Below are 26,697 nucleotides of genomic sequence, written 5' to 3'. Positions count from 1 at the left end.
AAAGCGCGAATGTTAATACCGAGGTGTACATTTTTCATATTTGGCACAAAGATACCACCTCAACACGATGCATTTATATATGTTAAAAAAATAAATGTAGGAAAAATATTTTTTAGAAAAAATACTAATTAATATTAACTGATGACTGGATAGCATTTAAATAATTAATGTATTACAATTATTATTAAAAACAACAAATACACGTACATACATTAAATATGTTTTTAAAAAACATCATTAAATATATTAAATATATTAAACAAGGCATATTCATCATCAGTCTAATCATTACTTGGTTACAGACATCTACGACTGGTACCTGTTTCGTTTACAAAATATAAAAATAGAAGATTTTATTGTTCGAAGTTAATCCTTTAATTGGTTAACTAAAGGCTTATTTGCAAAAGCAATACATGTCTACAGATTTCGCAGACATCGGTAGCTCGGACAGCATGTGACACAGTCGACAGATGTTCGGGATATTGTTTATGTACCGCCCAAACATGAAAAATGCGGGGTTTAAAAAAAAAAATCCTACATTTATTTGTTTAACATATATAAATGCATTGTGTTGAGGTGTATCTTTGTGCCAGATATGAACAATGTACACCTCAGCATTAACATTCAGGCTTTGATTTTGTCTCGGGGGGATACAGGCTTGGAACAGACAAGTTCTTTAACAAAAGTTTTGGTGCCATTCCCATCAACCATCTTAGATAATTGTCGTAATCCCCAGGTGTGAAGTGGTCACTGCAAATCGAATCCCATCTTGATGGTCCTTTCCAATACGCACATGTTCGGTTTAAGAACTGCTTCCATGTAAACAATGTTGGTTTGTCTTTCGGAAAAATATGCAAACTTCTTTTGCCTTTAACTGCAGCTTTGTACATCCATACACCGAACAATGGTTCACCATGTTTCACATTTGAAAGATATCTTCAAAATAATATTCCAAACATACAATTCAATTCAATAGAATAACATTTTTGCGTTTTAAAAATACACGTGTTCCACTTCCATGTAAAATGACCGAAAGACTGCGAATCACCTGTTCGTGTTATGCCGGTTAGCGTGACACAGGGTCATGTGACTTGACTCTTGGAGTTCAGAGGCTTTTTGGCAAGCGATGGGGAAAAACGCGACTTTTTATTGCGAATATATTAAAACGGGTAAAAAAAATTAAAATTATTTTATTGATACTTCATATATATTGTAAAAGGTATACATAGATACAGTGTACCAAACAATAGTGAATTGGCAAGCGATGGGAAAACCACGACTTTTTATTGCGAATATATTAAAAACGGGTAAATGTTTTTAAATTTATTTTATTGATACTTCATATATATTGTAAACGTTTACGTAGATACAATGTACCAAACAATAGTGAATTATGTTTTAGATAAATGTAGACCTTTAATGTGTACGAAGCCAAGACATGGGTGCGAAAAGTGACTGTCGTCGACCTTAGATTTAGGTTGTTTATCTGAGGCAGTGATTAGGTCTAATATTTGTGGGTGCTACATTTTCAAGAGTACTAGCCCGAGTACTCTGGCGGTAAGAGAGCTACCTGTGGATGGACATTTTGATAGTCACTGACGTCTGAACATTCCAGCATGCTAATACTATCACTGACCCTAAGCCTAAATATACTGAATGCTCAGGGTTTCTGCCAGAGGGTAATTTAGTTTTTTAAAGTTAACTTTTTGACAAAATTAATGACTCTTTATCATTACTGTATGATTTTCTTAAACCTAACCCATTTTCTTTCTGGGATTCAGCACACACATTGTAAATATTCAATTCCATAGCAGATACCCAAAATTTCGTTCTGGCAGAAACACTGCTGGAACAGTCTTGTCCTATGGTAACCATACCATTGGTTGATGCTAAATAACTTTACATCAAACATTTTCTAGTTCTTTGATTTAAAAAACCCAAATTCTCACATTAATCAGTAATACACACACTACAGGAATAAACCCATCAGCAACTATGCATTTAACAGGAACATTATTGAAAGGGAATGCTGTCGGGTTTCTTCCTGTAGTATGTGTATTAGTGATTAGGTTGTGAAAAATAGTTATCAGGGAGCTAGAAAATGATCAGTATAAAGGTATTTAACATCAAACATGGGATTGTTGTTGTATTAGAGTGGAAATCTTTGACTACCATTTGGAAGGCAGCAATTTTGCAAAATGTATATCTAGATTGGTCTCTGGCGGTTATAAATGTTAGTTCCTAATTTGTATTAGTGCTTTTTAATTATTTTTATTATTTAAAATAATTAAAATAATTTTGTGAAAAACAAAAATCCTGAGTGTTATTCGGCGATCAGTGTTTTGTTTGTTAGTTACATTCCACCATGTTTTGACATCTGCAAAATACATCAGCGTTCATTATATCTTTTACTTCCTGTAAATTTGAACTCTTATATATTAATTTGAAAACTTAAACTCATTGAAACTCGAACTATTTCCTCACCCCCTTCAAGATTGAGTTAGATCGAAGTTTCACTGTATATATTTTTGGGGTGCTGGAGTGTTATTAAACATTCATTCATGCTTTTGTTTTTGTTACACCTCATTTCTCTTGCTATTTTTGAGGGATTTTATTATTCTTTTTCAGATGGCCGAAGTAGTAAAGTCTGGATACTTGAAGAGATTCAGCAGTAAGTAGACAGTGTGTAGACAAACTCAGCAGGTTGTTCATTAACGTTCACAGTAGGAAGTTGTTTGAGACAATGGCTGGCTATATCAGTGGCTGACAGGCCCCATGCTTATAAAACTTAAAGACTGGACTCAAGACTGTAATAGGAAATGCTTTATTTAACAACAGACTCAACACATTTTATTTTTGGTTATATGGCGTCAGACATATGGTTAAGGACCACACATATATTGAGAGAGGAAACTCGCTGTCGCCACTTCATGGGCTATTTTCGATTAGCAGCAAGGGATCTTTTATATGCACCATCCCACAGACAGGATAACACATACCACGGCCTTTGATATACCAGTCATGGTGCACTGGCTCGAGCGAGAAATAGCCCAATGGGCCCACCGACCAAATTGAATTACTTTACCGTAATCACAGCTGTGACATACAAATTGAAGTACTTTACCGTCATCACAGCTATGACATACAAATTGAAGTACTTTACCGTCATCACAGCTGTGACATACAAATTGAAGTACTTTACCGTCATCACAGCTATGACATACAAATTGAATTACTTTGACGTCATTAGATATTTGAGTACAGGGCTCGAAATGCAGTGTTAGTACATGCACCGGTGCATGCTGATTTTTGCGTGTGCATGTAACTTTTAAAACTGGGTGCACACGGTGCATGCTAATATTTTTCCAGTACTGTGTATTGCGTATACTAGTATCCTGTTGCCTACCAGATTCAGACTCAAGTTGTTGAATTTTGCGTATGCATTTCGTAATCTGTTCGCCACATGAAAACGATAACTTCTATCTTATGGGCGCATCCATTTTGAATCCCATAATCCTACTTACAACAATGGCGCCCTTTCGGTCATTTCCGTGAAATATGTTTGCGAAAATTGCCGGCAATATCTCGGTTATATCCATGAACGGTATTAGGGAAGGTGCTCGAAACCGACTTTGGGGTATCCACGCACATAACACAGTTGTTGTCACTGACAAATTGAACTCCGCCAGATCTGTGATCAATACAACGTACCGTAACTGCCTTGAACATTTTCGACCTCAGATATGGGCATGATTGCGAACGTGCAGGTGCGTTACTCGTGTAGTTGACTCGAAGTCAGCCAGTGATTATTTCAATCGCAACTTCTCGTCGAATTCCGTAGGCTAATTTATATTATACCAACAGATCTTATCGAGTTAAAAAAAGTTGATAACTTGCTTAATACAAAACACAAATATTCGTACGTTTTTGTAATAGGCCTATTATAGATTTCTGTAAGGCGTTTACGTTGGGTGAAATTTTCAAATTTGATCAAGAATCCGTAATAAACGCAGTTGTATAACGTTCCGGTACTGTTAATAAATAAATATAGGTATTCCCGAATAATTCCGAATAGCTTCGTATAAAAAAAACAACGAAGTTGCCTTATTTTTGGTGCATGCAGAATTTTAATGGTGCATGTAACTTTTTTTTCAGCATGCACCTGGTGCATGTAGATTTTATTTTTCATTTCTAGCCCTGGAGTATAAACTCAAAAGGTTTTATAAGCACAGGACTGGAACAGATTATGTACAATATTTGCATTCCACTAGTTAATAGAGGTAGCAAGCAACACTCGCCCACTTGTCCCAGGGGAGTTAAAATGGTTAGGTATGAGTACAATTGAAATCACATCAATCCTCACGTCTCTAGGAAAAATAACAGAAACCGTAAATATACCTGAAAATGTCTAGCAATAATACAGCTGGAATCACACTGGTGTGCTTCTCATAACTGAAGTAAGTTATTCATGCCATCTCAATAAATACCCAGGGGCAATTCCACGCTTACTTGCATTACATTTTTACCATACTAATGCTTTTGATTTGCTTAGGATTAATAATTATACATTCAACACTTATTTTTTTATTACATTTTATTAGTTAAATAATCAATGTATATTATTAAAAAAAATATATAAAAATATGATGATTAGTTTCCATACAATAATACAATTCTAGTGGTGCTTAGTTAATGTCTATGTGTGTATTTGTGTATTTTTAGGGTGTACGTGTATACTTGAAGTAATGCAGAGCTATATAATTTGATAAAATAAATCAAATTGTTTTCTTTTTGCAATGCAGTTTTCAAACATTTCTTTTTAAATATTAAAATATGTTTTCCAAAAAGTATCATGGCATTAGGCATTTGTTTTCACTCAATATTTACTTTTATCTTGTTTAGATATAGGGCAACAGCAATAGTATTCGACCAATATGTACATGTACCATATATAATTTTCTAATGTATTATATCCATTTAAAAAAAATGGGGGTGCACATTATACATCAACAACAAGAAAAATCATCTTTGAAAGTGAATAATATGTATAGAGAAAATAATTTTGGCAAATTATGCTAATAAATTTTGAACAGACGCGAAAAGATATATTTGGAAGACAAAATATGATGGAATCATTTTGATATTTTAAAAATGTTATGACGTTGACTTTTATTCAAACCTTTAAAGTATTGTATCTGTGATATTCATATACTCACAATTTTAACATACTTGTGATATGTATACTTTGCACAGCTCTTTACATTTTTTGTTTTTGTTAGTGATGTTGATCATTAATTCGTGAATTTTTACCATTGTTTGACACCCAATAGCTGATGTATATTTGTGCTGGGGTGTCGTTAAACGTTCATTCATTCATTCATTCATTCATTCATTATGATAGTAAAACAAATGTTATAATTGTGTTTTTTCTTAAGTTGTTGAATACTCATTCCGATGTAGTACCACTTGCTGGTTTATTGTTTAAATATAGATAGATTGGTACATTTGTGTGGTGTACTAGTATCTGGATACACAGTTAAGTTTGTACCAGTATTAAGGCCATAATGGTTTTGCCATCTGTTTATAGACATCATGTCATTAAGCTCATGGCTTCTCCCAGAGTGAGTTCATGGGAGAAGTATAATCCTCACATACCATTGCCATGGCTGGTGTATGTCAAATGCTGTGGTATTTCTTGTCATGGCTAAGCCATCTGTGATTGTATATATTCAAATAAATAAGCTACAGTGTACATACAAATTGCATAACTTTACAATTGACTAAAGTATAGGTAACTAGCTTTCATGTTGTTTAAAATATTGCTTGCAAGACAAGTGGGACAAACTTCTTGTTTTGTGTTTTTAGTCCCCTACCGGTCCAAATGGAGGGGAGGGGACTATAGGTTTCATTTCTGTCCTTCTGTCTGTCTGTCCAGCCATCCATTTGTCACACATATGTTTTCCAGATTGTTTTTCAGAAGTCTTTGAAATATTTTTAAAAACTTGTGTATAGTTTCACTTTACAGATCAAGCTGAAGTTTCATAGTGATTTACCCACTTTTCAGAGTTATTGCTCTTGAATTTAGGAGATACAAAAAATTGTTGGACCTGGTAGAGGACATGTATTGCTTTAGCAGTACTCTCAAAATGCTTGATGTTTAAATAGCTTTGGTTATTTCTATTTTTATTTTTTATCTAAATATTTTTTTTAAAATCTTTATTCATATATAATACTGACTATACATATTGTAGTAATAGCCACATTTTAATGTAAAATTCAATACTGATCTACATCCTAGTTCATGTTTTAAATTTTTAGCACCCTTATTTGCTTCCATAGAAAAACAGTTGATGCCTGACCTCACATTTTTACTGACGTCACTTACTAGTACGTAAAAATAAACACATGCACATGCAGATAACACTTCGATATATATTTTGACCATGATCGCCAAACATTAAGAAACTGCTTTAATTGACATATATGGGTCATGTGTTTTGGACCAATTTTGGTTCATGTGTACATAGAAAATGTGTATTTCATCCTGTTACAAAAGACAATGGACCAATTGATCATCATTTTTAGTAGAGAACTTGTGGAGTAGATTTTGATTGGTTTAAAAGCATTTTGGACATCAAGTTTTGTATCATGCTATTTTAATAGTAAGACATAATATATCAAAATATGAAAATTGTATATCATCACAGGACAGGTGATTCAAAGATGGGGGGGGGGGGGGGGGGGGGGGGTGTGGCTAATTTTTATGGTTGTATCGTCAGGTTTCCGTATTAGTATTATAAGACATTTTAAAGTCACGAAATAAAAAGTGGGGGCTGCATCAATACACAACACAATAAACTGAGTTTGTGCTAAATTTCACAGTTCTGCATTTTATACTTTTCCTGTTATTTAACTACGGTACATAAAATGGGAAGTTTTTTTGTTTCGGTTTTTGAATCATCCGATATATATGCACAGACAGCCTTACCTAGGCCCCATTTCACTAAGCGATCTTGGCGCTAAGATCACCTTAAGTGCATAAACAACATTTGTACCTTGTGTACTTAAGATGATTATAATGCTAAGATTGCTTTGTGGAACGGGACCCAGGTGACTTGTACACTCGAAACAGTATTCTTGATCTGTATTTGTATACACACACTGACACACACATATATATATATATATATATAAGCATATATATATATATATACATACATACATGTAAGCATAAAAATATATTATAGTATTTATTTCCTGTGTTGTGTTTTGAGAAAGGTTTCTCAATTAATAATGTTTTATTTGTATTTTTTACTAGTATTTTATAGATCTGAGTTTCTAGGCTTTATCATGGAGCAATGTTTTACTAGTATTTTATAGATCGGAGTTTCTAGGCTTTATCATGGAGCAATGTTTTGATTATGCATGTGCATACATTTATTTGTTTTTAGGCTTCCGATGCTTGAACAGTGTGTTTAAAAAAATTATTTTGTGTATTTATTTTACAGAAGGCATCTTGGATGGGGGCTGGAACAATGTATGGGTTGTCCTGCACAAAGACAGTAACTTGGTTATTTACAAGAAACAAGGGGACACAAGTCCAAAAGGACATGTCTTAATGAAGGTGATTTACATTAAATATACAAATATTAACTACTTAACTATTAATAGATCACTTGTTTTCTGTGCGTCTTCTTTTGACAAACTTCATTAAACCAAATGTGGCCTTTTCGTAGGTTCCCTACCCCCATTCTGTAAGTTGGACATACATAACTAACATAAAGAATAACTAACGAGCCTCAAGCGAGGGTTTTACAACATTCATTCACAAGGGACACAGTGCTTATGATTTGAAAATGGATAGTGAGCAAGGACTGATCTCCTGAAATTATGTCGGAGAGCAATTGCTCACAGTGTAACAATTCACAGTAATTTTTAGTAAATATATTAACGATATCGGCATATGATGAGGCAAGCAGTTTTTCACCCACATGGAAATAGTTTTATGCGGGGGTGAGCAATTGCTCTCGTCAAACCATAAGGACCTGGGAAAGATCATTTGTAATTCATCAAATCTAAGATACATTTTACTGTTTGTGTTAAAAATAAAATTAATAGTTTAATATTTTGTCAGCTAGATGTTTATAATTAATGATTTGTGTCAATATTTATCTGTATTTTAACCTTCTCTTCAAAATGCTGTTTCTTTAGGAAGTGTGTAAGCACTTTGCTTATGGAACATACACTGATGGAATGCCTGAGAGACCAGAACTTCCAAAAGGTGGCTCGATCGATAATGTGTTAGCCATTCCATCCAAACCAAGTTCCAAGGCGAAGATTCACTGGTTTTATTGTCCATCACAAGACGACCTGCAGTAAGTCTTAGGTCTTAATTATCAATAGGTCTATGAGACATTAAGGGAAAACAAAAGTCAAATATTCCACATGAATGTAATACAATGGCATTATTTGGCATCCATGTTCAGCGCTGGAATTAAGATGCATAATGCTAGTTTACTTTAATATTCCTCAGTCTTATTATCATCTAGTATAAGTGTCGGGTACTTGTGTCCGGGTCGTGTTTGACCCTCAAGTACTCGAATTCAATATTTTGAACTTGTGGAGGCCATACCCTTGCTACTACAGTGAAATTTCTCTAAACCGGACAGTTTGTCTGGTTTTCAGGGATTTGCATTGATACAGAACCTTTTGTTGTACACTGTTGTTTGTTACGGCTGGTGTCCTATTTACACTCGTTTTTATATAATAATATTTATTGTAGATGAACCCAACAGTTAATAATCCAATAAAGAATCTTTGTCTTAAGATATTTAGCATTTGCTTAATAAATATATTTTTAAAAACTTTTAATGATTTTAAGTTTATCATCGAATGATAGTTCAATAGGGTGAAGTTTAGATGGGCGTTCCATTTTGGAAATCAATATGGCATTGAAACGCTACTGACATATTTCCAACACCGAAAAGGCAACGTTACTTTTGCCTATTCTTTATTTTGCTAAATAGGGGTTTAAAAAAAAATTCACCTCAAATAATAGAAAGACAGTGGATTAAATTCATTGTTGTTTTGTCGATCCCACCCCCAATCCATGTGCCATAATTTATTGTAGTTATTTGCCGATTATATTACGTTTTCTATATTTAATTGTGAACAAAATACAACTCAAACTTTTACCTCAATCCAAACCCCAGTAAACTGAATACCCATCCAAATAAGACTTTTTTTTTTTTTCTTTTTTTTTTTTTTTTTTTTTTTTTTTAATTTGGCCCATGGGTGCAATGTTTTATAGTCCGTCCCATCTTCTAACAAATTTTTTGTTTGTTTGTAAATTGAGTTTAGTTTGATGTAAGACAAAAGTAAAAGTGTTTTGGATATAACAACAACAACAACAAAATTGTGTGCAGTTTAGAAAACAGTTGGCTCAAAAATAAATATCTTGTAGAAAATTCCATAGCATAAAAAGGCATTCTCTGTGGGAAGGACTATAGATGGATTTGAACTGTTCTCGCTGCTCCATTTTGCATTTTGCCGCCCTCCTTTATTTTTCTTTATTTTCCTGCACCCTACTATATTTTACTATCAACAAACTAATTTGCCATTTTGTGACACACACACACACACACACACACACACACACACACACACACACCCCATTTACAATATCCTGGTTCTGTCCCTGCTAAGGCTGACTTGATATGTTTCACCTTGAAATTCAATATTATGCACTGCAGCCACTGCTGTTTAGTTCGACACAGTATGCCTGGTTAAATATACATGTATCTCACTCTGCAATTTATTTTTTCTCGGTAAAACAGGTTAAATATTATTTCCCACACTGCAGTTATTATGATAGCTGATGTATTTTTCATTCATTTGTTTATTTGTTCTTTCATTCATTCATCCGTTCATTCATTCATTCATTCGTTCATTCATTCATTCGTTCTTTCGTTCATTCTACCAACTGAGCTAATAGAGGAATTAGCTACTGCACATTGTAAACTGATGGCGAGTGTTCTGTATTGTGATTGGTTAATTACATTCTTTTTCCAGAATTAAATGAAAATAACACCTGGAAAGCTAATGACGTCATTAGAAAGTGACGTCATTAGCAATTGGAACAGGCCAAGTTGACGGTTCAAGGGTCTACAGTTAGATTGTAGTCAGGTCTTTTTTTCAAGAAATAGCAAATATACAGTTAGTTCCATAAAAAAACAAATCAGTTTACAATGGTCATAACCATATGGAGTATTTACATTTGTGGGTGTTATTGTCTATTTGATGCCTGCAAATGTTTCATTTTTAACCTCAGACTGACCCATTTGGTGTAAAAGTCATTTGTGGGATCAAATAGACAATAACACCCTCCACGCTAAAAACTCCATATGGTTATCTTCTAAGTAAAACAGGTCTAATAATTATGTAGCCTACTATGCAGTAAAACAGCTTAAATATGACAGCTTATCCTGCAGTTTATTTTGACACCCAGTAAAGTAGGTCAAACGTAGTTTTTTTGTCCTCTAAATACATCTTTTTTGTTTGTTTCAGTGCCTGGATGAGCGCCATCTGCAGTACAGTGAGTTTTACTAGTCCGAAACATTTCTATAAAATGCAGTAGTTAGAGATGTAATGCTGTGGGATGGGATACGATACGCATCCCAATATATGGGTCACGATACAAACATTACTACGATATTAATCTTATCAGTTGGGCAATGTAAATATCAAACAATTATGGCACTGTGACCATGATATTCTATGGGGCCAAAAGAATAACATTGACCGAGGCCAATATTAGTCTTCGAACTGAAGAAAGAAAACACACCTGATTTTTGCGGATGCATCGCAATATTCTGTAATAATAGTCATCCCAGTAAACCAGCAACAATTATATATTTATGTTTAATACAAAATAAACCACCATTGTCAAAGTGTTGAAATAACTGTATTATGGTTTGTACATAAATTAACTCACGTACTGAAATAATAATCGGAGTGTTTTCTTAGTTAATTGGTATTTTCTTTCTGTGGCCTGTACCTGTGGTTCCTGATTGGCAGGTGTATATTTAGACGGTCCCCAGACACTGTGTCTAGACACACTAAAAAGACGTGCCTCTTTTATTAAGATCACAGGGTATTGTGTGTTAACCATACGGACACCCCTCTAATCGTAATCGATCAGCCGTCTGCTTTATTACTGTAAGTAATTCTGTAAAACCCTTGATTAAGTAGACTTTCCCCTTTAAAATCACAAAACTGACCAATTACGTAGTCCCAAAGAAAAGAAAATTATCACTTGGGTATCGTGAGTGGTCGTTTTTGCTCAAGCGTAACATACCAATAGGCTTAATAATATGCATTTTTTTCTTTGGATTTTAAAAAAAAGAAAAATACTACAACTCCATTTCGTTCTATTGATGCAAATTGAAATATATTTAGTTAAATAGTTTATTATACTATCAAGTCATTTATGTTGTTTTACAAGTCAGGTTGATGAAAGCGAAGCGCCTTGTCGTAAATTAGAGCGTTTGTTTACACTGTGCATAGAGCAGATGGACAGAGCTGACGTTACTTTGCCCCAAGCTATACCACCGGACGTCACAAAAACGAAACAAAATGGCTGCCCCCAGTTAGCAGGAATAATACTGTTTTTTTATTAACTAGACAATTACGCGTTTTTCATTTGTTAAAGTGTTAGTATGTGCTGGTGGTCCGGGTATACATCTTTCCAACACATAAATCTCTTGTTTGAGTTTACTCTATCTTTAAGGTTGTTTTGTTTTCAACTTTCTATTCTAAATCTAAATATTTTACACTGTTGTCTTATTTGCAGCTTTCATATTTTTAACTTCCTATTGTCAATTTATTACATTTACATGATTGTTTTATAAATTCACAGCTGCCACCACCTAAAGTTCAAACTCAACCTCAAGCCCAACCTCCAACATCTGTGCCCGTCAGTCAACCTATTCAAGTTGAGAAATCGACAAATGTGTCAAGTCTGCCCCCATACCCGGGTGGTCCCCCTCAACCTGTGCCTGGAGGAATAGGCTTTACTGGATTTGAAGGTACTTTTTCTGAGTTGTTTAGAAAATAGATGTGTATTTTCAGACAACAAAGGTTGAAGCATGCTATCCTAGACGCACAACTAGCTGTATCCAGAATAGAGATTAGGGGCTGGACGAAACCCACTGCACCCACATGAACTTCTTGCAAAAAAAAATGAAAAACAAACTTATGGCTATTTTACAGATAGCATAGCACAGAATAAAACATTTGACGGAGGAGTACAACCCCCCTCTCCTGAGTCAAAATCTTAATGAATAGACAAGTTCGAACTGTGCATGCGCAATATTCCAGAAACAGTAAACAACCAGATCATATTAAAGGGACATTCCTGAGTTTGCTGCAATTTTTAAGATGTTATCGACTAAAGGAGACTTTTTAACCATTGTAATTACATATCAAGTATATTTTTCTGCATAAAATATTAGAGGCTGTATATTAAACATGTTTCCAATTGTTCGGATATTTGTACTTGGTTAAATTTCATTTTATTTTCTAAAAAAAAAAAAATTCCATACATACAAAATTATTTGAAGACCAAATCCAGTTTGGGCTTCTTATAAATATTAAGATGACCAGAAACACATTAAATATACAGACACTGATATTCTAAACAAGAAAATATATTTAATATGTAATTTTAATTGTAGAACTATTTTATTAGTCAGAAACATCTTACAATGCAGCAAACTTTTGAATGTCCCTTTAAAAAACTGTTAGTCTTCTATAAAATATAATGCTTGACTAACCAGCTGCATACCAAAATTAAATAACTGACTATGTGAGCTATAACAGTTAACAAGTCAGTATCTTGATGTCTGTGTCATTTTGTTTTTGAAATCAGACGAGGTCCAGAAATATTAAAGCGACTTTGACTTCTTATTACAATGTCCTGCTAACAACTTTGTGACTGAAGCTAGCTTCGGTGACAACGTTTTGTGTTAAAAGTTTAACACTTTTATTTCGTATTTAGATCAGTTTCTCACAGTTCCATGAAACATGGTTTATAGTTGTTCATGTAGCTGTATGTTAATGACAGTGCACTGAAAATGTTTACCGGCCTCGGTGGCGTCGTGGTTAGGCCATCGGTCTACAGGCTGGTAGGTACTGGGTTCGGATCCCAGTCAAGGCATGGGATTTTTAATACCGACTCCAAACCCTGAGTGAGCGCACCGCAAGGCTCAATGAGTAGGTGTAAACCACTTACACCGACCAGTGATCCATAACTGGTTCAACAAAGGCCATGGTTTGTGCTATCCTGCCTGTGGGAAGCGCAAATAAAAGATCCCTTGCTGCTAATCGGAAAGAGTAGCCCATGTAGTGGCGACAGCGGGTTTCCTCTCAAAATCTTTGTGGTCCTTAACCATATGTCTGACACCATATAACCGTAAATACAATGTGTTGAGTGCGTCGTTAAATAAAACATTTCTTTCTTTTTTTCTGAAAATGTTTATGGTAGGTGAGATATAAAATTTCACGGAAGTCTTGTGGGGTTTTTTGTTTGTTTTTGTTTTGTTGTTTAACATGCATTGAGATGAACATAAATCGATGCAAGTATCAGTGACACCAAATTAGTTTATGGCAGAGGAGACATTTAATTCAATGGAATTCTTGTATTTAAAAAAGAGTATTTAGATGATGTTTGACTAACATCGTGTTGTTTAGAAAAAAAGTATTTAGATGATGTTTGACTAACATTGTGTTGTGTTTAGAAAAGACTATTTAGATGATGTTTGACTAACATTGTGTTGTCTTTAGAAAAGACTATTTAGATGATGTTTGACTAACATTGTGTCGTGTTTAGAAAAGAGTATTTAGATGATGTTTGACTAACATCGTGTTGTGTTTAGAAAGGAGTATTTAGATGATGTTTGACTAGCATTGTGTTATGTTTAGAAAAGACTATTTAGATGATGTTTGACTAACATTGTGTTGTGTTTAGAAAAGAGTATTTAGATGATGTTTGACTAGCATTGTGTTATGTTTAGAAAAGACTATTTAGATGATGTTTGACTAGTATTGTGTTATGTTTACAAAAAAGTATTTAGATGATGTTTGACTGACATTGTGTTATGTTTAGAAAAGAGTATTTAGATGATGTTTGACTAGCATTGTGTTATGTTTAGAAAAGACTATTTAGATGATGTTTGACTAACATTGTGTTGTGTTTAGAAAAGAGTATTTAGATGATGTTTGACTAGTATTGTGTTATGTTTAGAAAAAAGTATTTAGATGATGTTTGACTGACATTGTGTTATGTTTAGAAAAGAGTATTTAGATGATGTTTGACCGACACTGTCATGTTTAGAAAAGAGTATTCAGATGATGTTTGTCTAACATTGTGTTGTGTTTAGAAAAGAGTATTTAGATGATGTTTGACTGACACTGTGTTGTGTTTAGAAAAGAGTATTTAGATGATGTTTGACTAACATTGTGTTGTGTTTAGAAAATACTATTTAGATGATGTTTGTCTAACATTGTGTTGTGTTTAGAAAAGAGTATTTAGATGATGTTTGACTAGTATTGTGTTATGTTTAGAAAAAAGTATTTAGATGATGTTTGACTGACATTGTGTTATGTTTAGAAAAGAGTATTTAGATGATGTTTGACCGACACTGTCATGTTTAGAAAAGAGTATTCAGATGATGTTTGTCTAACATTGTGCTGTGTTTAGAAAAGAGTATTTAGATGATGTTTGACTGACACTGTGTTGTGTTTAGAAAAGAGTATTTAGATGATGTTTGACTAACATTGTGTTGTGTTTAGAAAAGAGTATTTAGATGATGTTTGACTAGCATTGTGTTGTGTTTAGAAAATACTATTTAGATGATGTTTGTCTAACATTGTGTTGTGTTTAGAAAAGAGTATTTAGATGATGTTTGACTGACACTGTGTTGTGTTTAGAAAAGAATATTTAGATGATGTTTAACTGACATTGTGTCGTGTTTAGAAGAGAGTATTTAGATGATGTTTGACTGACACTGTGTTGTGTTTAGAAAAGAGTATTTAGATGATGTTTGACTAGCATTGTGTTGTATTTAGAAAAGACTATTTAGATGATGTTTGACCGACACTGTCATGTTTAGAAAAGAGTATTTAGATGATTTTTGACTAACATTGTGTTGTGTTTAGAAAAGAGTATTTAGATGATGTTTGACTAGTATTGTGTTATGTTTAGAAAAAAGTATTTAGATGATGTTTGACTGACATTGTGTTATGTTTAGAAAAGAGTATTTAGATGATGTTTGACTGACACTGTGTCATGTTTAGAAAAGAGTATTCAGATGATGTTTGTCTAACATTGTGTTGTGTTTAGAAAAGAGTATTTAGATGATGTTTGACCGGCATTGTGTTGTGTTTAGAAAAGAGTATTTAGATGATGTTTGACTAGCATTGTGTTGTGTTTAGAAAAGAGTATTTAGATGATGTTTAACTGACATTGTGTTGTGTTTAGAAAAGAGTATTTAGATGATGTTTGACTAGCATTGTGTTGTGTTTAGAAAAGAGTATTTAGATGATGTTTAACTGACATTGTGTTGTGTTTAGAAAAGAGTATTTAGATGATGTTCGACTGACATTGTGTTGTGTTTAGAAAAGAGTATTTAGATGATGTTTGATCAGCATTGTGTTGTGTTTTTCAGCCACTCTGCCTCCTGTTTCATCTCAACCAAACTATGCAGCTCCCCCTGCATATCCAGCTCAGCCAGGCTATGCCCCTCCGCAGCAGCCTTACCCCCAGGCTTATGCCCAGTACCCACCCCCACCACAGTACAATCAGCAGGCCTATCCACAACAGCAGTATTATCAACAGCAACCAGGACCAGTATATCCACGGCAACAGTATGCACCGCCACCACAGGGATATGCTCAACCAGGTAACTAACCTGCATGTAGATCAGAGAACTGGACCCATATTCACGACAAGGTGTAAAGTTACGTCTACAACTAGCACTTACGTCTGCCGTAGATTTACATTTACGTGCAAGAAGCACCTTGTTCTCAAAGATGGTCGTAAACGTAACTTAGTTGGACGTAAATCTACGATTGTAACTCTCACCGGAGAAATTAATAAAACAAAAATTAGAAACGATGGCTACGGGGTAAATAACAAATGCACAAAATGCAATTTCGTTTGTCGTCTGCTAACAATACCACAGCGAACCATGCATTGGTGAGGATCTGCGTTTTGGTACAAACTTTAGGACGTTCTTAAAAAGGAAAGGATAACTCAGGAGAAATGTGGCCGAGTCGAAAACATCCGTTTGATCACAAAGATTTTTTTAATCTGTGGGCTTTCGCCATCGCGAACTGTTTCAGTTATTGGAAATGCTACCATTTTCCGCAAATAATAGTAAATAACGGCAATCATGCTTGATTTATTATATGTACACAACTTGTGTGCAGCGTTAGTTGTAACCAGAGGCACTCTTATATTTACATCAAACTTTACATATAACTTACGTTTGCATTGTTTTGTGAATAGCTCTTCAGTCGTAGATTTATGTTTACGTATAAAACTAGACTTACAATGTTTTGTGAATATGGGTCCTGACCTAGATCACAGAAATTACTTTGATCACAGAACTGACCTAGATCACGGAAATTACTTAGATCACAGAACTGACCTAGATCATGGAAATGACCTACATCGTGAAACTGACCTACATCATGGAAATGACTTAGATCACAGAACTGACCTAGATCACGGAAATGACATAGAACACGGAACAGACCTACATCACGAAACTGACCTACATCATAGAACTGACCTAGATCATGGAAATGACTTAGGTCACAGAAATGACTTGGATCACGGAACTGACCTAGATCACGGAAATGACTTAGATCACGGAAATGACTTAGATCACGGAACAGGCCTACATCATAGAACTGACCTAGTTCACGGAAATGACTTGGATCACAGAACTGACGTAGATCATGGAAATGACTTGGATCACAGAGAGGACGTACATCACGAAACTGACCTGCCATATATTTCAGCCTATAAACCGCTACTGTTTTACTATGAATTGCAAGGCGTGGTTTATAAAACGGTGCACTTTATTTATGGACCGCATCTTTCTTTCTTTTTCCATTCTCATAATAATAATATAGCGTACCAAATGACTGTTTATTAATTAAGCAGGGACTGGAGTATTACGATGGAATGACTCTTTATTGTTTAGTCAGGCCAGAAATGATACAACACTTGTGTATTGTTATACTTATAGTGTCAAAAACAGACTCGACCGCGAAGTTCCTTAGTTTGATTTCTATAACATTTATTGTTAGTAGTGCATCAGATGAGTCTGTCTGATGCTTTAAACTGAAGTAAGTCGACTCATAATATACAAAGTAATGTTGCAGTTATAGTTTGTTGCAAACACACCCCATTTGCATGTTCGGTACTGCAGATGAAATGCTAGTGTGGCAGCCTAAACAATGTCACGTGACACAATTATGATGTCAGTTGCAAAAGCCGGACTTTAACAATGACATCAACACAGTTTCTTGATTTCTTTAATGCCTCTTGGTCTAAAAACAAGGCATGCTGTTTATACACCATTGCATGTAATAGACCAGAAAATATTGTACATCATGGAACTGACCGAGGTCATGGAACTGATCCACATCATGGAATTAACCTAGATCATGGAAATCACTTGGATCACAGAACGGACCTACATCACAGAATTGACCTAGATCAGGGAACTGTATCTGGGAACCAACTTAGATCAGGGAAATGACATGGATCAGTAAATAAAGTTAGATTAGGTAGAGAGTAACTGACTAGATATCTAACTTGTAGCTGACTTTGGCCAGGTAAATTAACAATCCCGTAACTTTAAATACCAGTTGCAAATAAACTGATGGCAAATGTAGCTAATCAAAATTTTAAAAACTAAATGTTGCCTGGTTCATCTCGAGTTGATAATATATTCCAGTATACCAATTTTCGCTGCAGCATAATTCACTATATTTATTAAATTGTGCTAATGATGATGTTTTGTTTCTGCCAGGCTACACCCAGTACCAGCAATACCCCCAGGGTCAGTATGCAGCACCAGGATATGCTCCCCCACAGTATGCACAGCAGCAACCAAACGTGGTGTACGTCGACCAGAAGAAGAAGGGAGGAATTCTCAGTTCTAACACAGGGAAGACAGCTGCAGGTCAGTGTAACTTGTATTCTAACAAAGGGAAGACAGCAGCAGGTCAGTGTAACTTGTATTCTAACACGGGGAAGACAGCTGCAGGTCAGTGTAACTTGTATTCTAACACGGGGAAGACAGCAGCAGGTCAGTGTAACTTGTATTCTAACACGGGGAAGACAGCAGCAGGTCAGTGTAACTTGTATTCTAACACGGGGAAGACAGCAGCAGGTCAGTGTAACTTGTATTCTAACACGGGGAAGACAGCAGCAGGTCAGTGTAACTTGTATTCTAACACGGGGAAGACAGCTGCAGGTCAGTGTAACTTGTATTCTAACACGGGGAAGACAGCAGCAGGTCAGTGTAACTTGTATTCTAACACGGGGAAGACAGCTGCAGGTCAGTGTAACTTGTATTCTAACACGGGGAAGACAGCTGCAGGTCAGTGTAACTTGTATTCTAACACGGGGAAGACAGCAGCAGGTCAGTGTAACTTGTATTCTAACACGGGGAAGACAGCTGCAGGTCAGTGTAACTTGTATTCTAACACGGGGAAGACAGCAGCAGGTCAGTGTAACTTGTATTCTAACACGGGGAAGACAGCTGCAGGTCAGTGTAATTTGTATTCTAACACGGGGAAGACAGCTGCAGGTCAGTGTAACTTGTATTCTAACACGGGGAAGACAGCTGCAGGTCAGTGTAACTTGTATTCTAACACGGGGAAGACAGCTGCAGGTCAGTGTAACTTGTATTCTAACACGGGGAAGACAGCAGCAGGTCAGTGTAACTTGTATTCTAACACGGGGAAGACAGCAGCAGGTCAGTGTAACTTGTATTCTAACACGGGGAAGACAGCTGCAGGTCAGTGTAACTTGTATTCTAACACGGGGAAGACAGCTGCAGGTCAGTGTAACTTGTATTCTAACACGGGGAAGACCGCTGCAGGTCAGTGTAACTTGTATTCTAACACGGGGAAGACAGCTGCAGGTCAGTGTAACTTGTATTCTAACACGGGGAAGACAGCAGCAGGTCAGTGTAACTTGTATTCTAACACGGGGAAGACAGCTGCAGGTCAGTGTAACTTGTATTCTAACACGGGGAAGACAGCTGCAGGTCAGTGTAACTTGTATTCTAACACGGGGAAGACAGCAGCAGGTCAGTGTAACTTGTATTCTAACACGGGGAAGACAGCAGCAGGTCAGTGTAACTTGTATTCTAACACGGGGAAGACAGCAGCAGGTCAGTGTAACTTGTATTCTAACACGGGGAAGACAGCTGCAGGTCAGTGTAACTTGTATTCTAACATGAGGAAGACAGCAGCAGGTCATTTTAACTTGTATTCTAACATGAGGAAGACAGCAGCAGGTCATTTTAACTTGTATTCTAACACAGGGAAGACAGCAGCAGGTCAGTGTAACTTGTATTCTAACACGGGGAAGACAGCAGCAGGTCAGTGTAACTTGTATTCTAACACGGGGAAGACAGCTGCAGGTCAGTGTAACTTGTATTCTAACACGGGGAAGACAGCAGCAGGTCAGTTTAACTTGTATTCTAACACGGGGAAGACAGCAGCAGGTCAGTGTAACTTGTATTCTAACACGGGGAAGACAGCTGCAGGTCAATGTAACTGTATTCTAACACGGGGAAGACCGCTGCAGGTCAGTTTAACTTGTATTCTAACACGGGGAAGACAGCTGCAGGTCAGTGTAACTTGTATTCTAACACGGGGAAGACAGCAGCAGGTCAGTGTAACTTGTATTCTAACACGGGGAAGACAGCTGCAGGTCAGTGTAACTTGTATTCTAACACGGGGAAGACAGCTGCAGGTCAGTGTAACTTGTATTCTAACACGGGGAAGACAGCTGCAGGTCAGTGTAACTTGTATTCTAACACAGGGAAGACAGCAGCAGGTCAGTTTAACTTGTATTATAACACGGGGAAGACAGCTGCAGGTCAGTGTAACTTGTATTCTAACACGGGGAAGACAGCAGCAGGTCAGTTTAACTTGTATTCTAACACGGGGAAGACAGCAGCAGGTCAGTTTAACTTGTATTCTAACATGAGGAAGACAGCAGCAGGTCATTTTAACTTGTATTCTAACACAGGGAAGACAGCTGTAGGTCAGTGTAACTTGTATTCTAACACAGGGAAGACAGCAGCAGGTCAGTTTAACTTGTATTCTAACACAGGGAAGACAGCAGCAGGTCAGTGTAACACAGGGAAGACTGCAGCAGTATGTTTTGTCCCAAAAACAAAGATTAAAAAAGTAAACGTGTTAACTTCAAGAATATAAAATGGCACCCAATTTCTGTCATATTAAAACAATTCCACATTGCTAATTTCCATCAGTTTTTATTGGGACGAATTCAGATTGTAGTTCCAGAACATCAATGTATGCAAACTACTTTGCAGATTTTTATATATTTTGTGGTTTTTTAAAATTATTATTTGTTTTTATACATTTTTGCAGATTGTTTTACTTTCAATACTAACAAAAGTTTTTTTTTTTAAATAAACTAATTCACTCTTATATATTATTGACTTGTGTTTAGTTGTATTTAAAAAAGAAAATTCAATGATATCTTTTAATATATGTAACTTGTGGTCAGTTAATAAATAATTCTACAATCTAGTTATTCCATACATCATTTTGCAAATTCATAAAAAAAATGTCACATTATGTAAATAATAAAGAAAAAATATATCGTTCTTTAAGACTTCTATAATAAATATACATGACCCCCATATATTATGTACTCCAGAATGCATCTAAAGGTAACTAAATGTTTCAAAAATAAATGTGGGGAAAATGCCCCCTGAGCCCTCTTTTATTAGTGTTCCCATCCGGTGCTCGATTCACATTAAATTATTTTGCCAACCGTATGAACTCTTCCCGTCGGTGGCCCCATTCGGCTATTTCTCGTTCCAGCCATTGCACCATGACTGGTGTAACAAAGGCTGTGGGATGGTGCATATAAAAGATCCCTTGCTGCTAATCGAAAAGCATAGCCTATGAAGTGGCGACAGCGGGTTTTTTCTCTTAATATCTGTATGGTCCTTAACCATATGTCTGACACCATATAACCATAAATAAAATGTGTTGAGTGCGTCGTTAAATAAAACATTTCTTTCTTTCAGCTTTGATAGGCGGTGCTGCCCTCGGTTACGGAGCCACACGTATGATGGGAGGGGGGCTGGGTATGATGGGTGGTGGGTGGGGATGTGGGAGGTGGGGATCCTGGAGTTCGTTCAGCAGTTTCAGTGGTGGAAGTTTCGGCAGCTGGAGCAGCTAGTCCTGTGGTGTGGAGTCTACAACTTATATCATGACTGGTAAGAAATACGTAGAGAAACACAACTTTTATTATCATATTTCACCAGGTTCCCCTGTCTGATAGGATTGTGAAACAATATAGAGGAACATTTAACAACTTTTATTACAACCAGTAAGAACTAGATAGAGGAACATTTAACAACTTTTATTACGACCAGTAAGAACTACATAGAGGAACATTTAACAACTTTTATTACGACCAGTAAGAACTAGATAGAGGAACATTTAACAACTTTTATTATGACCTGTAAGAACTAGATAGAGGAACATTTAACAACTTTTATTATGACCTGTAAGAACAATGTAGAGGAACATTTAACAACTTTTATTACGACCAGTAAGAACTAGATAGAGGAACATTTAACAACTTTTATTATGACCAGTAAGAACTAGATAGAGGAACATTTAACAACTTTTATTATGACCTGTAAGAACAATGTAGAGGAACATTTACCAACTTTTATTATGACCTGTAAGAACTAGATAGAGGAACATTTAACAACTTTTATTACGACCAGTAAGAACTACATAGAGGAACATTTAACAACTTTTATTATGACCATTAAGAACAATATAGAGGAACATTTGACAACTTTTATTACGACCAGTAAGAACAATGTAGAGGAACATTTAACAACTTTTATTACGACCAGTAAGAACTAGATAGAGGAACATTTAACATGACCCGTAAGAACTAGATAGAGGAACATTTAACATGACCCATAAGAACTAGATAGAGGAACATTTTAACAACTTTTATTATGACCAGTAAGAACTAGATAGAGGAACATTTAACAACTTTTATTATAACCAGTAAGAACTAGATGGAGGAACATTTTAACAACTTTTATTATGACCAGTAAGAACTAGATAGAGGAACATTTAACAACTTTTATTATGACCAGTAAGAACTAGATAGAGGAACATTTAACAACTTTTATTACAACCAGTAAGAACTAGATGGAGGAACATTTTAACAACTTTTATTATGACCAGTAAGAACTACATAGAGGAACATTTAACAACTTTTATTATGACCAGTAAGAAATACATAGAAGAACATTTAACAACTTTTATTATGACCTTAAGAAATATGTACTGTAGAAGAACATTTAACAACTTTTATTATCACCAGTAAGAGATATAATTATATATACTCCCCTTTGCTGTCCAATCCATGCTTTAAAAGCCAGTGAACGACAATTTGTTTTTTGCTTAATACAGAATTGTTTTCTACATGTACCAGTAAACAATTTTTTTAGATATATAAAAAACCAATTCTTTAACTTTTCAGAATCTATTTCTACAAAGAAGAATTCTGCTCTGAGAATGTGTTTAGCCTCGTAGTTTGTTGTGCATCTCTTCTCCGGTGACTATTGCTGTTTGAGAATAACACCTCAAACTATGTACATTGTACATTATACATTGTGATTTGTGATGCAGTTCAACACGACCATCTCGTGTCTGGACATAAAGGTTACACACCACCATTCATTACTCTATGCAGTCCAGTATAAAATGTCTGTAAGAATATATTCGGTGAAAAATACAACATAAAGAGGATCGTGTGACTACTAGTTTTAGGTGGGGCTCACCCTTAAACAATTACCGTGCAAAAAATCCAACACTGGTTAACCACAAAAATATTCATTTAGCAACCATCATGCCAGAGCACCCACTGGCTCATGTTGCTGTAGTGCATCGGACAGTATACCACTTGTTCATTTGTTATCAGTTAGTACTTAATATTACAAGTAACTTCAAACCAGTGGGTTATTTAAATACTACAGAAGTCAACCAACGTGTAATCATCAAACAAAGGTTTCAAAAGTCATATGGGAATATATTTTTTTAATTTAATGAGGAACTATTTACTAAACCGGATTATTGTAAGCTGCTATAACAAGTAACGACCCGACACATGATGGTGTGTTGTCTAAACACATTGTGATATACACTGACTGTAGAACCTGGACAGAATCTTCTGCAATAGCTTGGTATAGATAGTTGACTTTGGATATCATAAAACATCAGTGAATGCAATGGTCATGTGATACTAGTTGTTTAGTAAATACATCAGGGTTTTTTTTCCCATCCGGCAACTGATCAGGAAATGATGGTTGAGAATTAGTAGATAAGAAAGCCTGGTTCTAATAACATCTTAACTGATATGTGTTGAACATAATGTCATTGACAATTAGTAGATAAGAAAGCCTGGTTCTAATCAAATCTAAACTGATTTTCTATAGACATTACCTGTCCTCAAACAAGTGCACCTCCCCCCCACGCAAGTGGTCTGGTCCGAACATCCCAACAGCCAATGGGATGGCCTAAATTCTTCTACTGCATACTGCTCTCTAGTTCTGGTCACATGACTGTAACTTCCTTCTTTTTCTCTTCGCTCCAAGTTTTCTCCAATGTGTTGAACATAATGTCATTGACAGTTAGTAGACAAGTAAGCCTGGTTCTAATAAAATCTTAACTGCTATGTGTTGAACATAATGTCATTGACAGTTAGTAGACAAGTAAGCCTGGTTCTAATAAAATCTTAACTGCTATGTGTTGAACATAATGTCATTGACAGTTAGTAGACAAGTAAGCCTGGTTCTAATAAAATCTAAACTGATATGTGTTGAACATAATGTCATTGACAGTTAGTAGACAAGTAAGCCTGGTTCTAATAAAATCTTAACTGATATGTGTTGAACATAATGTCATTGACAGTTAGTAGACAAGTAAGCCTGGTTCTAATAAAATCTTAACTGCTATGTGTTGAACATAATGTCATTGACAGTTAGTAGACAAGTAAGCCTGGTTCTAATAAAATCTTAACTGCTATGTGTTGAACATAATGTCATTGACAGTTAGTAGACAAGTAAGCCTGGTTCTAATAAAATCTTAACTGATATGTGTTGAACATAATGTCAAAATGTAATGTCGATTCTCAACCCATCTACAAGAGTGAAAACCAGCATGCCCAAACTGATGATGTCAACCACAAAAGTGTTTATTAAATTTTTGAGAATCGGTTCTCAGACGGGCTAAAGAAAATCTGTCATTTTAATTTTAGAGGATCCTTCAAAAATAATTTTGATTTTGATAGTTGGGGATTTAGGTTTTTTTTAAACTATACTATATGGAAACGAGTATTGTTCAGAATAATTTTTAGGTGTTACTCAAGTGATAGCATATAATAAATTGTTTTACATTGACCATACCAATATCACAAAAAACATACACTTAAAACTGATAAAAATACCCCCACCACCAGCATGCTGTTTATCACAAGAAGAATGAATTAAGTGTGTGAAAGAATGAATTAAGTGTGTGACTAAATATCTGTTTATTTCAAACAAAGGTGGAAGAATTGATCTGTATATAAAATTTACGAAGATTTTTTTATATTATTATTGTTACTGGTACTACATGAAACAAAGTATGGTTTTATTTAGATGTCCATGATTTAAAAACACAGCCAGTAATTAAGAATATATTAATGATCAACTTTAAAGGGACATACCCTAGTTTTTAAACACTAAGGTATATTTTTTACTATTAGAGCCGTTTTTGATAACTGAAATCAAACTTTATTTAGATTTTATAGTTTAGATTATTAATTTCCATACATTCGAAATGTTTTTGGTCATCCTGGTGGTTTTAATATCACAAAATGCATTTCTTATACTTTAAAAAACGGACGTGCGTCTGAGAAGAAACGGTTATGGAGTCACGTTTTAGTCCGTTTGTAGAGTGTATTTCACCATTTCAAAGTCACAGACTCGTGTTTCACTCAATTGTAACTTTATCCAAATGTGTTTCAGGTTTGTAGATTAACTAAATGTAGTGTTAATTTTCATGGGCTGAAACTAGGGTATGCCCCTTTAAACCATGGTGAATGGTAGACTAATTTTAGTAGTTTTGGAACACACAAGACCTGGGTTTTTTTAGTAAACTTAGTTTTGGTTTTTTTTTCACTAGACTAGTATGTAACATATTTGAGATTTGCATGTCTAGTTTTCATTATACTTAACTTTGTGTTCAGTACTGCAAATCAAATTGAAATAACTGCGTTGTTTGATACTAATATATTTGAAGGTTAGTCCTTTTTCATTTGTGAAGCACATACAGGTACCTGATCCACATTACGTCCCAATACTAAATGGAGCTGTTCAAATCAAAAGTATATGGCTTCCCGAAATCAATGCATTGTAAAATGATTTTTAAATATTCTCACAGTACTTCTAACGTTTCAGGGTTAAACCAGTCATGTGGAATAGATATGTATGCAAACATTTGTTTTCTTCTCCATAGATATTTGTGTGTAAATCTTTCCACACTTGTGTAGTTTAATTCCTTGTATATTCTTAATGCACATTTTACTTCATTATAAATACAATTATGTGTAATCTTAGTTTTTCGTGTATATGAATGGAAAAGAAATGGATTAAAAAAAACACTGATCAATATAATTTATAGGGCTAGCTCTGGGTGATCAGAAAACTTTGCCAAATCATCTATTTAAACTTTAAAAATGGCAAAAAACCTAGGTATTTTCTAATAAAATAACAATTACTACAAGAAATTTATTCACCAAATTAAAATAAAATTCGCCAACTGTGTTTAAAATTCGCAATTAGCTAACTTGGCAAGTGCCAGAGCTAGCCCAGATTTATTTTGCTAAGTATTAATATACAGGTCCAGCATGCTGTCCTGGATATGTTAAAGGGACATTCCCAAGTTCGCTGCAATTTTTAAGATGTTATCGACTAACAGAGACTTTTAAACGACTGTAATTACATATCAAATATATTTTTCTGCATAAAATATTAGTGGCTGTATATTAAACGTGGGGTTTTTTTCGTACGTACGAAATTATTTGAAGACAAAATACAGTTTGGGTTTTTTACAAATATTAAGACGACCAGAAACACATTGAATATACAGACATTGATATTCTAAATAAGAAAACATATTTAATGTGTAAGTTTAATCGTAGAAATATAGATCTGAAACATCTTACAATGCAGCAAACTCAGGAATGTCCTTTTAATCTGATCCTACCTACAATAAGTACCGAGAGGGCACAGTACTGCTACCAAATTACTGTACATATTACTGGTACATTTGTAA

General features: G+C 35.1%; 1 protein-coding gene across 1 annotated transcript in view; it reads left to right on the top strand.

The window, feature by feature from the left end:
• The window catches only part of LOC121388153 (calcium-binding protein P-like), a 31,575-nt gene extending 5,184 nt beyond the window's left edge, over positions 1–26,391 (top strand). The window contains exons 2-10 of the mRNA XM_041519389.1: positions 2,629–2,671; positions 7,509–7,624; positions 8,212–8,375; positions 10,567–10,594; positions 11,918–12,086; positions 15,726–15,959; positions 18,105–18,257; positions 21,375–21,566; positions 22,862–26,391. Of these exons, the coding sequence (XP_041375323.1) occupies positions 2,629–2,671; positions 7,509–7,624; positions 8,212–8,375; positions 10,567–10,594; positions 11,918–12,086; positions 15,726–15,959; positions 18,105–18,257; positions 21,375–21,529 (1,062 nt within the window). The 3' untranslated portion in view covers positions 21,530–21,566; positions 22,862–26,391. The remainder of the gene's footprint in view (positions 1–2,628; positions 2,672–7,508; positions 7,625–8,211; positions 8,376–10,566; positions 10,595–11,917; positions 12,087–15,725; positions 15,960–18,104; positions 18,258–21,374; positions 21,567–22,861) is intronic.
• Positions 26,392–26,697: the final 306 nt, after the last annotated feature.

This window comes from Gigantopelta aegis, chromosome 14 (assembly GCF_016097555.1).
Source record: "Gigantopelta aegis isolate Gae_Host chromosome 14, Gae_host_genome, whole genome shotgun sequence".
In the NCBI taxonomy this organism is placed as follows: Eukaryota; Metazoa; Mollusca; class Gastropoda; order Neomphalida; family Peltospiridae; genus Gigantopelta; species Gigantopelta aegis.
The sequence above is the reverse complement of the archived record's forward strand: the minus strand, read 5'-3'. Positions and strand labels throughout refer to the sequence as shown.